Raw genomic sequence first — 24,078 nt, forward strand, 5'->3', positions numbered from 1 at the left:
ACTAGTGTCCAGCTTGACACAGTCAAGTCGTTTAAATATCTGGCTGTAACATTGTAAAGGGATATGAGGTGGAATGAACATGGAAAAGTGTGCTAGGGAAGGCAAATGGTTGACTTCGGTTTATTGAGAGAATTTTAGAAAAGAGTGGTTTACCTGTAAAGGAGATTGTATATAGGACACTGGAGTGACCTATTCTTGAGTACTGCTCAGGTGTTTGGCATCCATACCAGGTCGTATTGAAGGAAGACATCTAAGCAATTTAGAGGAGGGCTGCTAGATTTTTTACCAGTAGATTCAAACAAAACTTAAGTGTTACGGAGATGCTTTGGGAACTCAAATGGGAAGCACTGGAGGAAAAGTAGTGCTCTTTTCAGGAAATACTATTGAGAAAATTTAGAGAAACAGCATTTGAAGATGAGTGCCAAACGATTCTGCTCCCGCCAACATACATTGCGCGTAAGGATGACGAAGATAAGATACGAGAAAGTAGGGCTAATACCAAGGTACACAGACAGTCTTTTCCCTGATCTATTTGCAAGTGGAACAGGACAGGAAATGCAAAGTAGTGGTACAGGGTACCTACCCTCCACCATGCACCTTACAGTGGCTTGCAGAATACTGATGTAGATGTACCTGTATTTAATTTGAGACTGCCCTGTACAGCAAGTTGCTGAAAGCATTGTTTTGTGAGAAACAAACAATCTTTAATAATAAAAATTAAAAATTGACTACAATATCTACTGGTATCAAAGAATTGTTTTCTAGAATAGCCTAAAGTTTGAGAAGAAACTTTTAGACTTACCTGAGATCAAGCACAGAGAGGGGAGGACAAGTGCATGACCTGAGGGCTGAGATACCGGTCCAGGAGAACCCTTGCAGTGACAGTTCTCGTAACTGTGGGAGCCTCACGATGAGCCAGGCAAGCTGCTGCTTTGTCAGCGGTGGTCTCATCCAGTTGAGGAGCAAGGCCCCAGGTTGCCGGCGTACGATGCCTGCTAGAAGTGAGGCTGAGGGACGCCGCCTTGGCAAGTCAATACGCCTCCAGATCTGAGGGTCAATGGATGCTCTGGACCACGCTTTACATACCAAAGCACAGTGGCCGAGATCTGCCAATGACAGAAACCTGAACACGAAGAAAAATCTATAGTGTGTGCTTGAGCACTGTTATCTTTCAACATTATTGAAAGATAACTGCATTGCAAAATCCACAGCCAACCTCAGCAATCAACATATGTAGATAAAGGAAAGTGATGTATTGTGTTTGATTGTGATGCAAATTACTTACTTACTTACTTACAGTAATAACAGATAAAAATAAAATGTTCATGAACCCAAAAAAAAAGTCAGCCCATAAGTTTAAGTAAACACAATCAACAATACAAAAAGAATCAGCTTAATTTTTCAAGGAACTCCTCGACAGAATAGAAGGAGTGACCCATGAGGAAACTCTTCAGTTTCGATTTGAAAGCATGTGGATTACTGGCAAGATTTTTGAATTTGAGTGGTAGCTTAGTGAAAATTGATGCATCAGTATACTGCACACCTTTCTGCACAAGAGTTAAGGAAATCCAATCCAAACGCAGGTTTGATTTCTGCTGAGTATTAATTGAGTGAAAACTGTTTATTCTTGGGAATAAGCTAATATTGGTAACAATAAATGACAGTAAGGAATATATATATCAAGAGGCCAATGTCACAAGACCCAGACTAGCCAACGGGGTTCGACAAGAGGTTCGTGAACTTACACCACTTATTGCCCGAACCACCCGTTTCTGAGCCAAAAATATCCTTTTAGAATGGGAAGAGTTACCCCAAAATGTAATACCATATGACATAAGCAAATGAAAATAAGCAAAGTAGACTAATTTTCATGTTGAACGATCACTCACTTCAGATACTGTTCGAATAGTAAAAATGACAGCATTAAGTCTGAACAAGATCCTGATCGTGGGCTTTCCATGACAGTGTACTATCTATCTGAACACCTACAAATTTTAACTCTTCAGTTTCACTAACCATATGCCCATTCTGTGAAGTTAAAATGTCAGGTTTTGTTGAATTGTTTGTTAGAAACTGTAAAAACTGAGTCATTACTGTGATTTAGTGTTACTTTATTTTCTACAAGCCTTGAATTAGGTCATGAACTGCACTATTTGAAACCGAGCCAATGTTGCACACAACACCCCTTACTACCAAGCTAGTGTCATTAGCAAACAGAAATACTTTAGAGTTACCCATAATACTAGAGGGCATATCATTTCTATAAATAAGGAACAGCAGTGGCCCCAAGACTGATCCTTGGGGCACCCCCCACTTGACTGTACCCCACTCAGATCCCACATCACAGCCATTCTCAACATTGTTATTAATGACCTTTTGCTGTCTGTTGCTGAAGTAAGAGGTGAACCAACTGTGAGCTACTCCCCATATTCCGTAAGGGTCCAACTTCTGGAGCAATATTTTGTGATCAACACAATCAAATGCCTTAGTTAAATCAAAAATATGCCTAGCACTCGAAACCTTTTGTATAACTCATCCAGTACCTCGCAGAAAAAAGAGAATATAATATTTTCAATTGTTAAATGACTTCTAAAGCTGAACTGTAAATTTGATAGCAAATCCTGTGATAAAATGACAAACTATCCTTACATACACAGTCTTTTCAATAACTTTAGCAAACACTGATGGCATAGAAATAGGTCTAAAATTGTCTACATTATCCCTTTCTCCCTTTTTATAAAGTGGCTTTACTACTGACAAGGTAACCTCCCCATCACACCCATCTCAAATTTAGTTATAAGTTGGCACAGTGGATAGGCCTTGAAAAACTGAACACACATCAATTGAGAAAACAGGAAGAAGTTGTGTGGAACTATGAAAAAAATAAGCAAAATATACAGACTGAGTAGTCCATGCGCAAGATAGGCAACATCAAGGAGAGTGTGAGCTCGGGGGCGCCGTGGTCCCGCGGTTAGCGTGAGCAGCTGCGGAACGAGAGATCTTTGGTTCAAGTCTTCCCTCGAGTGAAAAGTTTTCTTTCTTTATTTTCACAAAGTTATGATCTGTCCGTTCGTTCATTGACGCCTCTGTTCACTGTAATAAGTTTAGTGTCTGTGTTTTGCGACCGCACCGCAAAACCGTGCGATTAGTAGACGAAAGGACATGCCTCTCCAATGGGAACCGAAAACATTTGATCGCAAGGTCATAGGTCAACCAATTCCTCCACAGGAAAACACATCTGATATATTCTATACGACACTGGTGACGGCATGTGCGTCACATGACAGAAATATGCTGTCGACCCACCCAATTTGTACACTTGGCGAATGGGTAAAAAGGTTCTTCTACCTTGCCCGATTTAGGTTTCCTTGTGGATGTGATAACCACTCCCAAAAAAGTGATTGCATCGGACGGACGGACGGACGGACGGACAGATAATAATTATCTGAAAATAAAAAAATTAAACTTTTCACTCGAGGGAAGACTTGAACCAAGGATCTCCAGTTCCGCAGCTGCTCACGCTAACCACGGGACCACAGCGCTGCTGAGCTCACATTATCCTTGTTGTTGCCTATCTTTCACACGGACTACTCAGTTTGTATATTTTGCTTATGTTTTTCATTGTTCCACACAACTTCTTCCTGTTTTCTCGATTGATCTGTGTTCAGTTTTTCAAGGCCTATCCACTGTGCCAACTTATAACTAAATCTGAAGGGGTGCAATGGGGAGGTTCCCTTGTGAGTACTTCAACCATTCTGGAAACTGACCATTCCTATTGGAAAAATTACAAATATAGCTCAATACAGGGCTAACAGGTGCAGCAAAGTACTTAAATATTCTGCTAGGCACTGCATCACATCCATGAGAGTCCTTAGTCTTCAGTGATTTAATTATTGACTCAATCTCACCTTGCCTGTATCACAGAGGAGTATTTCAGACATCAATCTCGGAAAGGCACATTTGCCAAGAAAGTTATACGATTCTCTGTAGAAACTAAATTTTTATTTACTTCATCAGCAATGCTCGGAAACTGTCCTCCCTTTTAAACTTTTTTTTTTTTTTTTTTTTTTTTTGGTGGGGTTTAAGGGCGCTCAACTACTGATGTCATTAGTGCCCAGTCACAGTTGTTAGAGCACATGGAATCTAGTAAAACTCAAGGGGAGGGGGGGGGGGGGGGGGACACCAGAAAGGCTCGACAAAGATGCAGATAAAATAAGTAAAAAAGTTAGATGTCTTCGGACAAGCCAGTCAAAGTTATAAAATGCAGAACATGAGCAGCTGCTCAAGCGTCATCAGCTAAAATATCCGGTAAAGTAGATGGCAGGGACAGGGCAACACGAGATTGACTAAAGCGGGGACACGACAATAAAACATGGCGCACTGTTAATGCCTGACCACAAGGGCACTGCGGGGCTGGGTCACCGGAGAGCAGGTAGCGGTGGCTAAACCGGCAATGCCCAATCCGCAACCTGGTCAGAAGGACCTCTTCTCGCCGAGATGGTCAGGAGGAGGTTGTCCAAGCAGTTGGGAGCGGTTTTACTGCCCGGAGCTTGTTTCCTTGGAGGGATGACCAAGCATCCCACCACAACGACACAAGCCTCTTACAAATATCCCCACGAACGTCAGATGACGTGACACAATGGGAGGCTGGCCGAGGCAGGAGGACTGTAGCCTTGGCTGCAGCATCTGCAGCCTCATTCCCAGGCACTCCTACATGTCCAGGAACCCACAGAAAGCTGACAGGGGAACCATTATCAGTGAAAGAATGGAGGGACTGCTGTATCCGTTGAACCAAGGGATGGACCGGATAGGGAGCTCCAAGGCTCTGAAGAGCACTGAGTGAGTCAGAGCAGAGTACATACGATGAATGGCGGTGGCGGCAGGCATACTGAACGGCCTGATGGAGAGCAAAAAGCTCGGCCATAAAGCTGGAACATTGGTCGAGGAGCCGGTATGTAAAGGTGGCGGCCCCGACGACAAAGGCACAGCCAACACCATCGTGTTTTGGAGCCATCTGTGAAAATAAAGGTGTGACCGGCAAGTCGAGCACGAAGTTCGACAAACCGTGAGCAATACACTGCAGCCGGAGTACCCTCCTTCGGGAGTGAGCTGAGATCCAGAAAAATATGAACCGGAGCCTGGAGCCAAGGTGGTGTCGGGCTCTCACCCTCTCTGAAGGTGGTAGGGAGGGCAAAATCCAATTGTCGAAGCAGGCAACGGAAGCGGACTCTGGGGGGCAGCAGCGCAGACACATACAACCCGTACTGACGGTCGAGAGAATCTGCGAAGAAGGACTGGTAAGAGGGGTGGTCGGGCATAGACAACAGCCGGCAGGCATACCGACACAGCAGTACGTCGCGCCGGTAGGTCAATGGTAATTCGGCAGCTTCAGCATAAAGACTCTCGACAGGACTAGTGTAGAAGGCTCCGGTCGCAAGATGTAACCCCCGATCGTGGATGGAGTTGAGACGGCATAAGAGGGATGGCCGAGCAGACGAGTAGACGAAGCTCCCATAATCCAGCTTCGATCGGACTATTGACCGATACAAGCGAAGCAGGACAGTGCGATCCGCTCCCCAAGATGAACCACTAAGAACTCTGAGGACATTAAGGGAACGTGTACAACGGGTCGCCAAATAAGAGACATGCGGAGACCAACAAAGTTTCCTGTCCAACGTGAGCCCTAGAAACTTAGTTGTTTCCACGAATGGGAGAACAACGGGACCGAGATGTAAGGATGGCGGAAGGAACGCTTTATATCGCCAAAAGTTGATACAAACCGTCTTCTCTTCAGAGAACCGGAAGCCATTTGCCACGCTCCGTGAGTATAGGCTGTCTAGACAACGCTGAAGGCAGCGCTCCAGTAGGCATGTTCTCTGGGCACTGCAGTAGATCGCAAAGTCATCGACAAAGAGAGAGCCTGAGACATTAGGTGGAATGCAATCCATAATTGGATTGACCGCGATGGCAAAAAGGGCTACACTCAAGACAGAGCCCTGAGGCACTCCGTTCTCCTGGAGGAAGACGTCGGACAATACGGAACCCACACGTACCCTAAACTTTCGATCCGTTAAAAAGGAATCAATAAAAAGGGGCAGGCGACCGCGTAGGCCCCACCTGTGCATAGTGCAAATCGAAGAACACTGCTACCGCTCGGCGCCTTCGCAAAAAGTTGTTCATGATGAATGTCGACAAGGTCACAAGGTGGTCAACAGCGGAGCGGCGGTGATAAAAGCCGCATTGGACATTGGTAAGTAGCCGTCGAGATTCAAGAATCCAAACTAACTGAGCATGAACCATGTGCTCCATTACCTTACAGACGCAGCTTGTAAGAGAAATAGAGCGGTAACTAGAAGGAAGGTGTCTATCCTTCCCGGGTTTGGGTATAGGCGGCGAAAGGTGCGTAAAGCACGTCGTCGAGCACAGATAGCGTCTCTACAAGCCTCATTCCACCAGGGGACGGAAACGTGACGTGAAGAAGAGGTAGTACGAGGAATGGAACGTTCGGCAGCATTGATGATAACAGCCGTGAGGTATTCGACCTGACAGTCACAACTGAGAAAATCGTGGTCCAGAAAGGTCGCCAGGGAGGAGTAAAGTCCCCAGTCAGCTTTCGGTATGTTCCAGCTCGAAGGACGTGGGGATGGGGTGTGGTGCAGGAGACGAACGACACAGGGGAAGTGGTCGCTCGAATAGGTGTCAGAAAGGACATACCACTCGAACCGACAGGCAGGAGTGGTAGAACAGATCGAGAGGTCCAAGTGGGAGTAGGTATGAGTAGAGTCCGAGAGGAAAGTCGGGGCGCCAGTATTGAGGCAGACAAGATTGAGATGGTTGAAGACATCCGCCAAGAGTGAGCCTCTTCGACAGGATGCAGGAGAGCCCCAAAGGGGATGATGGGCATTGAAGTCGCCAAACAATAAAAACGGCGGGGGAAGCTGAACAATCAGGTGCATCATGTCAGCCCGACTGAGTGCGGATGACGATGGATTGTAGATGGTACAAACTGAAAAAGTAAAAGCAGAAAGAGTAATACGGACAGCTATTGCTTGGAGTGGGGTGGTCAATGGGAAGGGATGGTAATAGACATCGTCCCGAACGAGCAACATGACCCCACCATGAGCTGGGATACCGTCCACAGGGGTGAGGTCATACCGCTCCGAGGTATAGTGGGTAAAGGCAATATGGTCAGTCGGGCGCAACTTGGTTTCCTGGAGACCAAGGACAAGCGGACAGTGCAGGCGGAGGAGCAGTTGTAATTCCTCCCGATTAGATCGAATACCTCTTATGTTCCAATGTAACAAGGCCATCGCGAGTCAAAAAAGAGGGGGAACGAGACGGGGGAAGAGCTGGTCACCTCGACGGCCGCGGAAGGCCAGGTTTCGAGGGAACAACGCTACAACCGGCGGGAGGTGGATCCTGTTCCATTGAGTCGTCACCAGCTGCAGCCACTGTCCCTGGTTGTGTAGGAGGAGCAGCATCATTTGCCGACGAGAGGCCAGCTGAGTGCCTGGCAGCAGAGCGTCCCGGCGAAACTGAGGACGGCCGGGAGCAGCGACTCACGGATGGAGCGTCAGACGAAATGCGCTGGGGTGGAGAGGGGGATAGAGACTACTTCTTGGAAGTCCGAGGAGGCACAGGGATGGTGGGCTGGACCTGAAGAAGGTCCTCACGCGCGGGGTCCGTTTTGGAACGCTGGACCTCGGAAGCTGGGGTCCGGAACGTTTCCCCGATGGACGCCTGAGAAGAGGATCGCTTCTCAGGCGGCGGGAGGGGGGGGGGGTGGAGGAGGAGGAGGAGGAGGAGGAGGAGGAGGAGGAGGAGGAGGAGGGAGGGTGGCCCCTGGGGCAGAGGGGGCGGGGGCCACGGGGGAGGAGGATTTGGAAGGGAGGGATTTGGGAGGCGGAGGCATAGACCCTGGATGGGGGGAGGAGGCGGAGGGGGGACAGGATAGGGGTGAGAATACCGCGGAAGGAGTGGACACAACTGAGGCAAACGAAGTGGTCGACGGCACGGGATGGAGGCGGTCATACTTCTTCCTGGCCTCAGAATAAGAGACGATCCAAAGTTTTGAGTTCTTGTATCTTCTTCTCCTTCTGATACGCGGGGCAGTCTAAGGATCTAGGCGAGTGGATGCCAGGACAATTAACGCACCGAGGTGGTGGGGTGCATGTATGTTCCTCACGAAGAGGACGTCCACGATCGCCACAAAGGGGCTCAGCCTCACACCGTGACGACATGTGCCCAAAGCACAAACACCGAAAACAGCGCATAGGAGGCGGGACGTAAGGTCGCACGTCGCAACGGTAGCACATCACCTTTACCTTCTCCGGGAGAACATCCCCCCCTCGAAGGCGAGGATAAAGGCCCCGGTGTCGATGCGACGGTCTTTGGGGCTGCGCTGGACTCGCCGGACGAAACGCACACCTCGGCACTCCAGGTTGGCCCTGAGCTCCACATCAGATTGCAGCAGGAGGTCCCGATGAAAAATAACCCTCTGCGTCCTATTTAGTGCCAGATGCGGGACAATGGACACTGGGATGTCCCCTAGGCGGTCGCACGCCTGGAGCGCCGCCGACTGTGTGGCGGAGGTGGTCTTTATAAGAACGGACCACGAATGCATCTTACTGAGAGCCTCGATTTCCCCGAAGATGTCCTCAATGTGCTGAACAAAGAACATGGGCTTGGAGGTGGCGAACGTCCCCCATTGGTTCGAGAACAGACCAACAGGGGGAAGTACTTCGCCCCAAGCCGGCGGGCCTGTCCCTCCTCCCAGGGAGTGGCCAAGGGGGAAAGGGCAGGAGAACCAGAACCAGAGACAGAGACAGTACCTTTCCTTTTGAAAGACTCGGCCGCAGAGCGACCTGATACGTGTTGACGTTTCACCTGCGAAACGTCCGCCCCGATACCACCCACTCCGACCAGGGGCTCTCCCCACGGGCGCCACCCAGCCTCAGCAAGGGCCACCTGGCAGGATGACCGTTGCCGGGAGTCCTGATGCCCCAAGGAGACGGGCATCTACTCCTTGGCCGACATGAGGAGGGTGCAGCTCAGGTATCGGCAGTACGATCCCTGTGTTGTCAGGGGGCTACAACCTAGAGGGTACATGATGACCCCACCACAACGGGCTGGCTACCGTGCTGGATTTCTGGTGCCAAGGAAAGTCCATCATGATCATAGGTGCAGATGGGGACGCACTATGGGCGTAACTTGTACAACCCATCAGGCGTTTAGGCCCAATTTGAGGAATAGTGGGTATGGTTACAACGCCGGTACAATGCTGAGTGCCAAGGTCTTAGTGCACTGAGGACCAGTGGTACACCACATAAGGCGTCCTTCCCCAAAAGGCTCGTACTTCTGTAGAATTTTGAAAAATGGAGGTCAAACCCCAAGGGGGACCATCACATGGAAGGCCGAAACGGTTGAAACTCCTTTTAGTCGCCTCTTACGACAGGCAGGAATACCTCAGGCCTATTCTTACCCCGGACCCGCAGGGGGTGAAACTGTTTTGTTAGTGTGGTTGTAAATGCACCATTACTTATCACAGGAACTCCTGGTACTCTTTTCCTTACACGGACAGGACCAACTTTTTGAAACCACATATGCAGTCTAGTGGGTTAGGATCCCAAGTGTGACACACACCTCACTATCTTATCCTGGTGGACCCTCATTTGTGAGTAATCAATGAAGGTTAATGTCCTATGATGTACTAAATGACAAAAGCCGCAATAACTATTTTTGAATTCCATCTGTAGCTTAGTGGTTACGTTATTTGGCTGGTATGCTGAAGGTAGTGGGTATGAGATGTTGCATGTTTTTTCCACACACATTTACAGAAATGATTATTTTTATTCAGTTATTGTGGCTGCACTATGAATATGGTTGTAAGTCTTCCTCCAAAGGCAATCATTGTTATGGACAAACCTCCATGTAACATACAAGTTGACAAACACAGTACAATCCCAAAGTGAGGACATCGCAACTGCTGCGAAAGAGGTGTCCTGCCTGCAATGAGAGCAGAAGACACAGGGGTATTTTCTTTGATTCAGGAACAGAGACATGCCGAAGTTGCACGGTCACTGACATGTCTGAAGAGAAACACCACACGCTTAGCTACATGCCACCATATGGTTGCGATTGAAGTGCAGTAGAGTTGGCATGAGCGAAAGTAAGAACTTGTTTAAGGGGCACAACATTTCATGGGACATCTCTAGTGACAATATGTTTAAGATTGCCTGTGGATCTCTTCTGCCACAGTAACTGCTGATGACTTGGAAGGTACTGCAGGAAGGTTCAGCCAGTGGAAGAAGATTACTTGAGGCATGAATGGTTTGTTGAACTCCCAAGCAAATAAATTTATACTGCCAAGCCATTAGCGGCAATAGTTATGCATTATGTAAGTGCAGGTATGGAATACAGGACTAATGTGTGCTTACACTTCAGTGTTAGTGTTCAAAATTTTAATAATTTTATTTGCGGAATGTAAGTTTTACTAATTACTCTTCAGTTTTGAACTGTAGGAGAAATGGTATGGAATTAATAGCAAAGAGCAGAATAATTCAACATGATTATCAGTTTCAATTTCACTATTCCTGTAAGCATTCTTAAACCCCTGTTTTTACTTTTGTTGAAGTGCAGCTTGGAAATGACACACACACACTGGAGAAAGGAACACAGAAGATGAATGTGTTGCTTTGAGAGACGAAGTAGTGAAGGAGCAGATGATTGTTTTCAGAAAACCTTGGGCAACAACAGACACTGGATTTGACTGAAGAAAGGAGAAAATATAAAATTGCAGCAAATTAAGCAGGTGAATGTGAATACAAGTGCCTAAAAGACAGAGCAAGTGCAAAACAGCAAAGAACAAATGGCTGTAGGAGAAATTGAATGTTATAGAAGCATATCTGACAAGGGGAAAAGATAGATACCACCTAAAGGAAAATAAAGAGGTCTTTGGCAAAAAGCAGCTGTATGAATACGAAGAACTCAGGTGGAAAACCAGTATTAAGCAAAGAAGGGAAAGCTGTAAAGCATATGTAGAGGGGATATAGAAGGGAAATTTACATGGAGGCAATATTATAGAAAGGGAAGAGGACAAAAGAAGATGAGATGTGAGATATGGTATGCAAGAACAATTTGACAGAGCACTGGAAGACCCAGGCTGAAACTAGACCTCAAGAGTATGCAACATTCCCTAAAAACTGTCAACCTCTCAGGAGGGCCAGCCATTATGTCACTATTCCAACTGGCATAGAAGATACGAGACTGGCAAAATATCTTCAGACTCCATGAAGAATGTAATTACTCCAATTCCAAACAAGGTAGGTGCTGACTGGTGTGGATGCTGAACAGTTAGTTTAGTAAGTCACAGCTGCAAAATATTGACTTGAATTATTTAAAGAATAATGGAAAAACTGGTAGAAGCCAACCTTGGCCAATTGACTGAGGGGTGGGGGTTATGGGACTAAATGGTGAGGTCATCAGTCCTGCAATTCAATAATTACTTGCGTAAAAGGTGTCTACTGAAAGTGGGTGGATCCAGTCAGATGGGTCAAAATATAAAGTGAGGAAGCCAAAAACACACAGTAGAAGGGATAAAAGGGTTGGCCAAATCTAAATACTACAAAAACAGAGGGATTAAAGAGCAGTCTTTGCAAGGGCGAGTAGTCATGGCTCCCAGACCCAGAAAATGTAAAAAGAGGCCGCACCCATAACCACCCTGCCCCTGCTCCAGGAGTAAAGCAAAGCCTGAAAATAAAAACCACTTTCATATAGAAAACTGAGGACCACTTCAACCTTAACAATCTTATACTAATATTAAAGACAAGGAATCTGGAAGGCTGTACTTAGTACAAAAGGCCAAAAGGAGGGGACATTCCACCAATATGAGATAACATCAGTCCGGCTCCACAGCCACATTGTGAAGGTGGCTCGTTAAACAAGAGGAAACTGTGGATGAGTCTAGTATGACCAATATGTAGACAGCATAAGACAATGGACTCATTCCAACTGGAGCAGAAGGAAAAAGACCAAACGGCAGTCATTGGGTTGGTTGGTTTGTGGGATTAGAGGGACCAGACTGTTATGGTCATTGGTCCCTTTTTCCAAAACTTCAAACACCCACACCAAATAAAAACTAGCAATGGACATGACAACAGACGACATAGGACAAAAACGACGCAGACTGAGACCAAACAAAAGGAACTAAAATCACACAGAGTGTGACAGTGGTTGACCGATCACAGAGACAAAAAAGGAAAAGCCAACCACCTAGAAACACACTAAAAATAACCCAGTCTAAAATCATAGGCCAAAGGCCAGACTCCTATCAAAAAAATGATAAACACTCAGATTAAGTGATAAAATACCCCTGCCCAAATAAAACGCAAAACTAAGCCTGCCATGGCAGTGTCATCTGTTAAAAGGGCAGGGAGCGTATCAGGCAGTGCAAATGTCTGCCTGAGCACAGCTAAAAGCGGACAGGCCAACAAAATGTGGACCACCATCAAAGCTGCCCTGCAGCGACAGAGAGGTGGGTCCTCACGGCTCAGTAAATATCTGTGCGTCAGCCGGGTGTGGCCAATGCAGAGCCGACAAAGGACAACTGAGTCCCTGCGAATGGCTCGCATGGCTGACCACCACGCAGTCGTCTCCTTGACAGCACAGAGTTTATTAGGTGTGGGCAGATCGCGCCATTCAGCGTCCCAAAGCGCGAAAACTTTGCGGCGGAAGACTGCTCGCAAATCAGTCTCCAGGAGGCCAATGTCCAGAGTTGGTTCACTGGTGGCCTGTTTGGCCAGGCGGTCAACATGTTCACTGCCTGGGGTACCGACATGACCAGGGATCCACACAAAGACCACAGAGCGGCCGCAACGGGCAAGAGTATGGAGGGAGCCCTGGAGAGCCATCACCAGATGAGAGTGAGGGAAACACTGGTCAATAGCTTGTAAAGTGCTCAGGGAGTCGCTACAAATAAAGAATGACTCACCTGAGCAGGAGCGGATATACTCTAGGGCACGAAAGATGGTGACCAGCTCAACAGTGAAAACGCTGGAGACAGCCGGCAATGAGTGTTGTTCGTAATGGTCCCCTAGAGTACGAGCATAACCGGCACGACCAGCAACCATCGAACCGTCAGTGTAAACAATGCCAGAGCCCTGATACATGGCAAGGATGGAAAGAAAGCGGTGGAGGAAGGCCTCTGGAGGGACTGAGTCCTTCGGGCCCTGTGCCGATTGGAGCTGAAGGCATGGGCGGGGCACACACCACGTGGGTGTACACAGGGGGGGGGGGGGGGGGGGGGGGGGAGCCGGAAAGGCGGTGGAAGAGGGAAAACCCCAAGCCCGGAGAGAAGCTATCTGACGTGGACCGCGATCGTTCAACCCGACCAGGGCCGACGTTCTGGGAGATGGATGACCGACTGAGGGAACAGGAGACGATAATTAGGATGCCTGGGCAAGCTACAAACATGTGTAGCATTTGCAGCCAGTAAACGTTGGCACCGTAACCGCAATGGAGGGACACCTGCCTCCACAAGTATGCTGTCCACAGGGCTGGTCCGGAAAGCTCCAGTGGCAAGTCGGGTCCCACTGTGAAGGATTGGGTCCAGCACCCGCAATGCAGAAGGGGATGCTGAATCATAAGCCAGGCTCCCATAATCCAGATGGGACTGGATTAACGCCTGGTAGAGCCGTAAGAGGGTAGATTGGTCGGCGCCCCTGCTGGTGTGGCTCAAGCATCACAGAGCATTAAAATGCCGCCAACACATCTGTTTAAGCTGCCGAATATGTGGGAGCCAAGTCAACCAGGCATCAGAAACCACACCCAAAAACCGATGTGTCTCTACCACAGCAAGAAGTTCGCCGGCAAGATAAAGCCACGGCTCAGCGTGAACCATGCGTGGCCAGCAGAAATGCACAACACAGGTCTTGGAAGGCGAAAACTGGAAGACGAAAACTGGAAGCCATGCACTACAGCCCGAGACTGCACCTTGCGGATAGCGTTCTGCGGCTGATGTTCGGCAGCTGCAATGCAATTAAAAACAGGCAGACACTTAAGACAGATCCCTGTAGTACCCCATTCTCCTGAACTCAGGGGGAACTATGGGAGGCCACGACTTGCACGCGGAAGGTACAACGCGACAGAAAATTTTGTATGAAAATCGGCAGCGGACCCCGAAGACCCCAACAATGAAGCGTAGAGAGCACGTAATGGCGCCATGTCATATTGTACGCCTTCCGCATGTCAAAAAAGACAGTGATGAGGTGCTGACGGTGGGCAAAGGCTGTACAGATGGCTGACTCCAGGCTCACCAGAGTGTCGGTGGCAAAGCGGCCTTTACAGAACCCACCCTGAGACGGAGCCAGAAGGCCCCAAGACTCGAGTACCCAACTCAAATGCCAGCTCACCACGTGTTCGAGCAACTTGCAAAGAATGTTGGCGAGGCTAATGGGGCGGTAGCTGTCCACCTCCAATGGGTTCTTGCTAGGTTTCAAAACGGGGATAACAATGCTTTCCCGCAATTGCGACGGAAACTCACTCTCGACCCAGATACGGTTGTAAAGGTCGAGGAGGCGTAGCTGGCAGTCCACTGAGAGGTGTTTGAGCATCTGACAGTGGATGCGATCTGGCCCGGGAGCTGTATCAGGGCAAGCTGCTAGGGCACTGTGGAATTCCCACTCACTGAATGGAACATTGTAGGAATCGGGATGGCAGGTGTGAAATGAAAGGCTCCGACGTTCCAATCGCTCTTTAATAGAGCAGAAGGGCAGTGGGTAATTCACAGAAGCAGAACTGAGAGCAAATTGGTCTGTTAAGCGGTTTGCAATTATGTCAGGGTCAGTACAAACTGCCCCTTTCAGTGACGGCGCAGGGACGCTGACAGGGGTCAGATAGCCATAGAGGCGACTAATCTTGGCCCAAACCTGCGATGGAGAGAGATGGAGGCCAATGGTGGAGACATACCGTTCCCAGCACCCCCGCTTGTGTTGGCGAATGATGCGGTGGGCCCACACAGGGAGCTGTTTGAAGGCGATGAGGTTTTTTAATGAGGGATGCCTCTTGTAACGCTGGAGCACCCGCCTGCGATCTTTAATCACCACGGCGATCACAGGCGACCACCAAAGCACAGACCTCCACCGAGGGGACCCAGAAGAACGGGGAATGGCAGATTCTGTGGCAGTAATGATGCCAGTGGTGACCGAGTGAACCACCGCATCAATGGCTTCATTAGAAAGAGGCTCAATAGTGACAATGGAGGAGAACAAGTCCCAGTCAGCCTTATTCATAGCACATCTGCAATGGTGCCCAGAAGAGTGACGCTGTGGCAGTGGCAGAAAGATCGGAAAGTGGTCACTACCACACAGGTCGTCAAGCACACTCCATTGGACAGATGGTAAGAGGCTAGGGCTGCAGATTGAAAGGTCTATATGGCTGAGTATGTGCCATGCGTCACACTGAAATGTGTGAAGGCACCATCATTTACAATGGAAAGGTTGAGCTGTGCCAATACACGCTCAATGGTGCTGCCTCTGCCTGTTGCCACTGATACACCCCACAGAGGGTTATGGGTGTTGAAGTCGCCAAGTAACAGGAAAGGTGGCGGCAATTGGGCTATCAACGCAGCCAGGACATGCTGCGGAACATCACCGTCTGGTGGGAGATATAGGCTGCAGACAGTAACAGCCTGAGGCGTCCACACCTGAACAGCAACAGCCTCTAAAGGTGTTTGTAGAGGGACAGACACGCTGTGAAGAGAGTGAAGGACATAGATGCAGACGCCACCAGATACCCTTTCATAAGCTGTCCGGTTCTTATAATAACCCCGATAGCCAAGGATGGCGGGGGTTCGCATCGCTGGAAACCAAGTTTCTTGAAGGCAATGCAGAAGAAAGGGTGAAGGCTGAGAAGTTGTCGGAGCTCAGCAAGATGGTGGAAGAAACCGCTGCAGTTCCACTGGAGGATGACATTGTCCATGGCTGAGAAGGGCGTGAAGGGACTGAGGAGGCAAATTAAGTTGCTGGGCCACCTGCCGCCACCCATCGAGTACCGACAGGAGCGACATCCATCACGGCCGAGGGACCGGAGAGATTGAGGTCCTCAGCGGACGCAAGAATCTCCACCTCATCCTCAGATGCAGAGCTTGTAGGTAGTGGTGGAGTAGGTGCCACAGCAGGTGCCTTGGTCTTAGGGGTTTTCAATTTCGATTTCTCGCGCTGTTCCTTTGGTTGCCCTTGCTGGGAGGGCTTTTTTGAGTCAGTCTCCGGGACCAAAGCTCGACGACCAGCGACCTGTGGCTTCTTCAGCCACTGGTGGGTGTCTGCTGTGCCGCTGGTAGGAACCTGAGAAGGGAGTGACCCAAGGGATCCCTTCCAAGCGAGAGTAGCCAAAGAAGACTTATGCTTCTCCAGCTTAGAAGTGCGGACTGGTGTCCCCGGTGGTTGGTGGGGCGCTGCTCCCGAGGTAGGTGGTGCGGGAGCAACAGAGAGAGAAGTGGCCCTCACCGTCAAGGGGGCAGGCGTGGTCCTTCAGCTCTGAGTGCTGATGGTATGTGGTGCAGCTATGGGAACTGTAGCAGGAGTGACTGTGGCGGCGTAAGATGACATCACGCATACTGGACGAAGTCGTTCAAATTTCCGCTTAGCCTCAGTGTAGGTCAGTCGATCCAGGGTCTTGTATTCCATTATTTTCCGTTCCTTCTGTAGAATCTTACAGTCCGGTGAGCAAGGGAGATAGTGCTCTCCGCAGTTGACACAGATGGGAGGTGGGGCATATGGAGCATCAGGATGGGATGGTCGACCACAATCACAACATGAGGCTGGAAGCACAGCGGGAAGATATATGGCCGAACTTCCAACACTTGAAGCACTGCATCGAGGGAGGGATATATGGCTTGACGTCACTACAGTAGACCATCACCTTGACCTTCTCAGGTAATGTGTCACCCTCGAAGGCCAAGATGAAGGCACCGGTGGCAACTTGATGATTCCTTGGACCCCAGGGGATGCGCCAGACGAAATGGACACCTCATTGCTCTAAGTTGGCACGCAGCTCGTCATCGGACTGTAAAAGAAGATCTCTGTGGAAAACAATGCCCTGGTCCATATTTAAGCTTTCATGTGGGGTGATAGTAACAAACATTCCCAGCTTCATACAAGCGAGCAAGGCTCTTGACTGGACAGAGGATGCTGTTTATATCAAGACTGACCCTGACCACATTTTGGACAAGCCCTCCACCTCCCCGAACTTGTCCTCTAAATGCTCTACAAAGAACTGAGGCTTCACAGACACAAAGGATTCGCCATCAGCTCTGGTACAGACAAGATATCGGGGCAAATACATTTAACTGTCATTCACAGCCTTTCGTTCCTCCGACGGTGTGGCCAGGGAGGCGAACGATTTGGGGTCATACACATTAGCTTTAAAGTGAGCCCTCGAACACTTAGATACTGCTGGTGGCTGGCCACCAGCAAGAGAAGATGTGCCATGCTTCATTGTGTGTCATCTGCCCTGATACCACCTACTCCGACCAAGGCCCTCTCCATGGGCATCACCCAGCCACAGCAAGGGCCACCTGGCAGGATGGCCATTGCTGGGAGTACTGATGCCCCATGGAGATGGGCATCTACTCCTTGGCATAAGTGGGGAGTTGAGGGCGCAGGCATCAGTAGAGCGATCCCTGTGTTGTCAGGGGGCTACAACCAACAGGGTACATGGTGGCCTCACCACAACGGACTGGCCACCGTGCTGGATTTTAGGTGACATGTAGCCCATGGTCGCCGTCAGTGCAGAAAGTGGCGCTGCACATCGCATGGTAGAAAGTGCATGCAGGAACGTATCCATGCCCAAGAGATGGAGAGCGGGCAGGACTGCAATGCAACGACAAATAATCTGGCGAAATGTCTCAATGCAAGATGGACACCATGCACCAAGTAAGGCGCCCTTCCCCAATCAGCTCGCTCTACGGAAGAATTTTGAGATATGGAGGTCAAACCCGACGGGGGACCATCACAGAAGGGCCGAAACATTTGAGACTCCTTTTAGTCGCTTCTTACGACAGGCAGGAATACCGCGGGCCTATTCTGACCCCCCAAACCCACAGGGGGGAAACTGCAGTAGTCTCCTTGATTGTGTACAGATAGTAATACTGAGAGCAGTAGTGCAACAGATGTCATTCCACTTTAGGGCAAAGAGATTTTTGATTTGTACCTGCACATATGCACCTGGGTTCAAGAATGGAAATGGAGTGGGGCTAGTATCTGCCCCTCAAGTCAAATGGTCAGCCAGTCCATTCCCTGGGATGCCCACATTACTTGGGACCCAAAGAAGGAAAACTGAGCAGGCAACATGGACAAGGGCAGAGGGAAGGTTGTAGATAGCAGAGACCAAACAGTGACAAGAGTAGCCTTCAGGCTGTTCATCGACTCGCTACATATCAAAACACCATGGCGGGAGGCCTGAATAACAAAATGGAGGGCTATGTTAATGGCTAGCAGCTCTGCTGTGAACACACTAAGATCCCAGCAGTAGATGGTGTTCTATGCCAGCAAGAGACAAAAGTATTCTAGGACCATCAGTGTAGAAGATGATAGCACCCTGGAAATCTTCAAGGATGGAACGTGCAAGGCGACAGAATATCATAGTGGTGACAGACACCTTACAACCGTGGAGTAGGTCAGTTCTAATCTATGGTCTAGGCACCACCCAAGTGGAAGGGAGGGGGGATGGAGGAAATACACGGGGCACATTCCAGCAAGTGGAGATGGACAGAGTGAACTGAGATGCATTCCAACTGGCAATATCACCCGAGGGCAAGCATCAGGAGGGATATGTACCTCATTTGCAAACAGCAAGGGGTACAGGGGATGGTCAAGGAATCGTCGAATGGCAATTATGTAAGAAACCAGGAGTTGGCTCCATTGTATTTTTAGATGGGGCAGCCCCACTTCTGCAAGGAGACGGTCGACAGGCTAGTGCAAAAGGCACCTAGAGCCAGATACATCTCATAATGATGAATGGGGTCAAGCAATTTCAGAGCGGAATGAGCCACTGAGTCATAAGCCTGATTAACATAATAGTATGGAATATGGGGCAGCCACATCAGCCTTTTTATCAAAAATAAGGCCCAAGAAACTCAACTGTGCAACAACATATATGCGCTGCTTATCTAAATAAAGTTCACAATTTGGGTGTACTGTGTGTTTATGGCAAAAATGCATAGCCCGCATTTTGGAGGGAGAAAACTGGAAGCCATGGGGAAGGGCCCACACAGAGGTCTGTCAGATGGTGCCTTGGAGCTGGTGTTCTGCAGGCGCTACTGAGTGGGAGCTGCTCCAGATGCAAAATTGTCTACCTACAATGCCAGGACAACCAGAGGCCCAACAGAGATTACAAAGCCCACAGATGGCTACAAGGAACGGAGTGACGTTTACACCGGAGCCCTGTGGGACACTGTTCTCCTGGATCTAAAGGGACCTGAATGAAGTGCCAACTAACCCAGAAGAGCCGTTGGGACAAAAACTCTGATAAAAATCTGAAGGCAGCTGCAAAAGTCCCAGTCATGGAGGGTAACTAAAATGTGACAGTGCAAAATTATGTGTGCCTTATGTAGGTCAAAGAAGACCGTGGCAAGGTGTCAGCATTTAGCAAAATGAGTGTCAGATTGCTGTTTCCAATCTGAGTAAATAGTCAGTTGTTGATCTTCCTTCCTGGAAGCCACACTGATATGGGATCAAAAGGCCCTGAGATTCGAGTACCCAACATAATCGGGAGCTAACCATCCTCTCAAGTAGTTTACAAAGTTTGTCAGGCTAATTGGTTGGTAGCTGTCTAGAGATGTAGAGATGTTGGGTTCTTCCCAGGCTTAAGTACTGGGATAACTGTGCTGTCTCGCCATTGCAAGGGAAAGACACACCACGAGCCAAATGTGGTTGAAGACCCTGAGTACATGTTGCCTCTGGGTAACATCCAAGTGTTGGACCATCTGGTTGTGGACGGAATCTGGGCCTAAGGCCAAGTCATGTGAAGAGGTAAGAGCCTGCAAGAATTCCCATTCAATGAAGGGTTCATTATAGACTTCAGCAAAGTGGGGGTTGAAACAGGAGGCTTCTTCAATTCCTCATTTCTATTGGAGAAAGGTAGCAGGATAGTAAGAGGACCCCAATGCTGTTGCAAAGTGTGCTGCGAGGTATTCTGCAAGGACCAGTGGATCAGTGCACAGAGCACCCCGTAGGATATGACCTTGGACAGCTGATTGCCACTGGCAGCCCAGGAGGCTGTGGAGCTTGGACCAAACCTGTGATCAGGCATATGAGGAAACATAGCTCTCCCAGCATTCCTTTTCACTCTGTTTAAAAAGTTAACAGGCCTTAGAACAGAGACACTTGAAAGCAATAAGGTTACTCTGTGGAGGGTGTCGCTTAAATTGTTGCAGTGCCCATTGGCAGTCCTGGATAGTGACTGCTACATCCTTGCCCCACCATGTTACCAGTTGATGTGAGCACCTGGGGATAGGGGGAGTAGCAGTGTGCGCAGCTTGAAGAATAGTGTCAGACATCTTGCACAACCACCTCAATGCAATTAGAGAGGGGTATCCAAGTGCACATCAGACATTATAAAGGCCATCTGGCTCTGCGGAATGGCCAACATGAGGGCCTTCTGGCTGGTGGTGGCAGGGGGTTGGGTTGGGTTGGGTTGGGTTGGTTTAAAAGAGGTGTGGAGGGGGGGGGGGGGGGGGGACCAAACAGCGAGGTCATCGGTCCTTTGTTCCCAGTAAAATAATTACACAAGGGAAAAAAGAAAAAGGAGACACAGGACAATAACAGGAGAAAGGGAGAACCAGAAGAATGACAGGACAACCAACACTACTATGGGGAAAAAAAACCACAGAGAGATGCAAGAAATAGGTAGAAGGGGTGAAAACAAGAGAGCAGTCGACCATGGCTGGCCGACCACAAGAACAAAAAGGAAAAGATAGTAACTCCACGACACATTAAAACATCCACCTTAAAAGCATTAGAGTGCAGAACACAAATGGATAAAGGACATGTGCTAAAACTTATATAGAATGATAAAACCCACTATCATGTATAAAATGTAAAACTAAATTAGCCGATTAGGCGTTTTCAGCAAAAATTAATGGCAACGAGTCTGGCAACTGAAGAGTCCATCACAGGGCAGCCAAACAAGGACAGCTCACCAAGATATGGGCCACTGTTGGCCAGGCGCCGCACCGACACTGAGGTGGGTCATCACGGCGCAGGAGGTAGCCGTGTATCACCCAAGCGCGGCCAATGCGGAGCTGGCAGAGAACCACAGAGTCCCTGAGAGAGGCCTGCATGGAGGACTGCCACACGTTCGTAGACTCCTTAATGGCACACAGTTTGTTGTACATGCAGAGATAAGCCATTTCGTCTCCCAAAGCCACAAAACCTTGCAGCGTAGTACTTAACGCAGGTCAGTTGCAGAGAAGCCGATCTCCATAAGCGGTTTCTGCGCAGCCTGTTTGGCCAGCCTATCAGCAAGTTCGTTGCCTGAGATTCCAGCATAACCTGGGGTCCATATCATGGAATGACTGGACCATTCTGGGGTATAGATGGACTCCTGGATGGTCACTGCCAACGGATGATGAGTATACCACTGGTTGATAGCTTGTAGGCTGCTCAAGGATTCAGTATACAGAAGAAATGATTCCCCAGGGCATGAACAGATGTGCTCAACACCACGAGATATAGCCAACAGCTCCACAGTGGAAACACTGCAGCCATTAGGCAAGGAATGCTGTTCAATGTGTCCTCCATGGACATACGTGAAGCCAACGTGAGCATCAGCCATTGAGCCATCAGTGTAAACCACTTCGTGGCCTTGGTACATGTCAAGAATCTAGAGGAAGTGGCAGCGGGGAGCTGCGGGGTTAACTCCTCAGGGCCACGTGAAAGGTTCAGGTGAAGCTCCGGTCTAGGTTTACACCACAGAGGTGTAGATGAATGGACCTCAATTATAGGTAGGTAGGTAGGTAGGTTGGTAGGTTGGTTTAGAGATGGGAGAAGGGACCAAACTATGAGTTCATCGCTCCCATGGGCCTAATAAAACAATGCCATAAGTGTGAGAATAAAACAGACGAAACATATAACACAAAACGGAAAGAAAGGAAAAGCCACAAGAACGAAGGGAAGGCAACAAACACTGAAAGGAACAAAAGAGGACAAGAAAACAACCGAGACGCTAGAAACAGACGAGAATAAGACATGAAAGCAGATTACAGTGGCTGGCCAACCATGAGAATAAAAAGGGAAGGCCAGCCACTCTGCAACACATTAAAACCTCCACCCTAAAAGCACTAGGGTGGAGGACATGGAGGGACAAAGGACATGCGCTAAAACCAACATAAAAGTATAAAACCCACACTCACAGACAAAATGTAAAACTAAAGCTGCTGTAGAGGCATTGTCGCCCAACACCAAAGGCAGGGTGCTGGGAAAATTTAAAGTCTGCTGCAGAGCAGTTAAAAGTGGGCAGTCCAGCAAGAGGTGGATGACTGTCATTTGGGAGCCACAGCAACACTGAGGTGGGTCATCGCAATGGAGTAGGTAACCTTGTGTTAGCCATGTATGGCCAATGTGGAGCCAGCAGAGGACAACTGATTCCCTGCAAGAGGCCAGCATGGAAGATTTCCACACATTCATAGTCTCCTTAATGACACGCAGCTTGTTGTGCATGCTGTTATGCCATTCCATCTCCCAAAGCTGGAAAACCCATCAGTGTAAGACAGAACGTAGGTCAGCTTCGGAGATGCCTACCTCCAGAAGCAGTTTCCGCATCGCCTGTTTGGCCAGCCCGTCAGCAAGTTCGTTACCGGGGATTACGACGTGTCCTGGGGTTCACACAAACACCACGGAACAGCAGGACTGTTCCAGGACACAGATGGACTCCTGAATAGACACTACCAGATGGTGGAGAGGGTAGCACTGGTAGATAGGTTGTAGGCTGTTCAATGAGTTGGTACACAGGAGAAATGACTTGCCAGGGCATGAGCGGATGTACTCAAGAGCACGAGATATGGCTGCCAGCTCTGCATTGAAAACACTGCAGCCAACTGGCAAGGAGTGCTGCTCAATATGTCCTCTATAAACATATGCGAAGCCTACGTGACCATCAGCCATTGGAGCCGTCAGTGTAAACCACTCCAGAGCAACGGAACACATCACATCAAGAATCGAGAGGAAGTGATAGTGGAGATCAGCAGGGTTAACGGGGACCTTAAGGCCACGCAAAAGGTCCAGATAACGATGCGGGCGAGGCGTACACCATGGAGGCGTACGTGAACGGACCACAAGTAAAGGTGGAAAAGGGAAGGACACCAGTTCGGAGAGAAGGGACCGCACGTGAACCGCAATCGTTAGCCCCAAACTGGGCCGCCGATGCGGGTGATGGACTGCCATGGGCGGGAAAAGGAGACGGTAATTTGGATGCTCAGGGGAACTATGAATGTGTGATGCGTAACTGGCAAGCAGTTGGACATGTCTGATCTGCCGTGGAGGGACGCCAGCCTCCACCAGTACACCGGTCACCAGACTCGTCCTAAAAGCTCCTGTTGCTAATCAAACCCCACAGTGGTGCACAGAGTCAAGTAAATGCAATGCTGAAGGCACTGCCGAACCATAAGCCACACTCCCATAGTCAATTCGGGATTGGACAAGGGCTCTATAGAGCTACATCAGTGTACATTGCTCTGCGCCCCAAATGGTGTTGCTCAGGCAATGGAGGGCATTGAGGTGCTGCCAACACTTCTGCTTAAGCTGACAAAGATGAGGGAGTCAAGTCAATTGAGTGTCAAAAACCACTCCTAGGAATTGATATGTCTCCACTAATGTGGGTGGATCCTCATTAAGATAAAGAGCGGGTTCCGGATGAATGGTACGACACCGACAGAAGAGCACGACACACGACTTTGCGGCTTAAAACTGGAAGCCGTGGGCTAGAGCCCGTGACTGCGCCTTGTGGATGGCTCCCTGAAGGCGCCACTCAGCAACAACAGTAGTGGAGCGACAGTACGAGATGCAGAAGTCGTCTGCATACAGA

The 24,078-nt window shown here is 49.0% G+C and overlaps 1 protein-coding gene across 1 annotated transcript in view; it reads right to left on the bottom strand.

Moving 5' to 3' along the window:
* LOC124712098 (jmjC domain-containing histone demethylation protein 1-like) overlaps positions 1 to 24,078 on the bottom strand; it is a 50,171-nt gene that overhangs the window by 21,390 nt on the left and 4,703 nt on the right. The window contains exon 3 of the mRNA XM_047242396.1: positions 803 to 1,123. Within this exon, the coding sequence (XP_047098352.1) occupies positions 803 to 1,123 (321 nt within the window). The remainder of the gene's footprint in view (positions 1 to 802; positions 1,124 to 24,078) is intronic.

The sequence above is a fragment of the Schistocerca piceifrons genome, chromosome 8, assembly GCF_021461385.2.
Source record: "Schistocerca piceifrons isolate TAMUIC-IGC-003096 chromosome 8, iqSchPice1.1, whole genome shotgun sequence".
NCBI lineage: Eukaryota > Metazoa > Arthropoda > Insecta > Orthoptera > Acrididae > Schistocerca > Schistocerca piceifrons.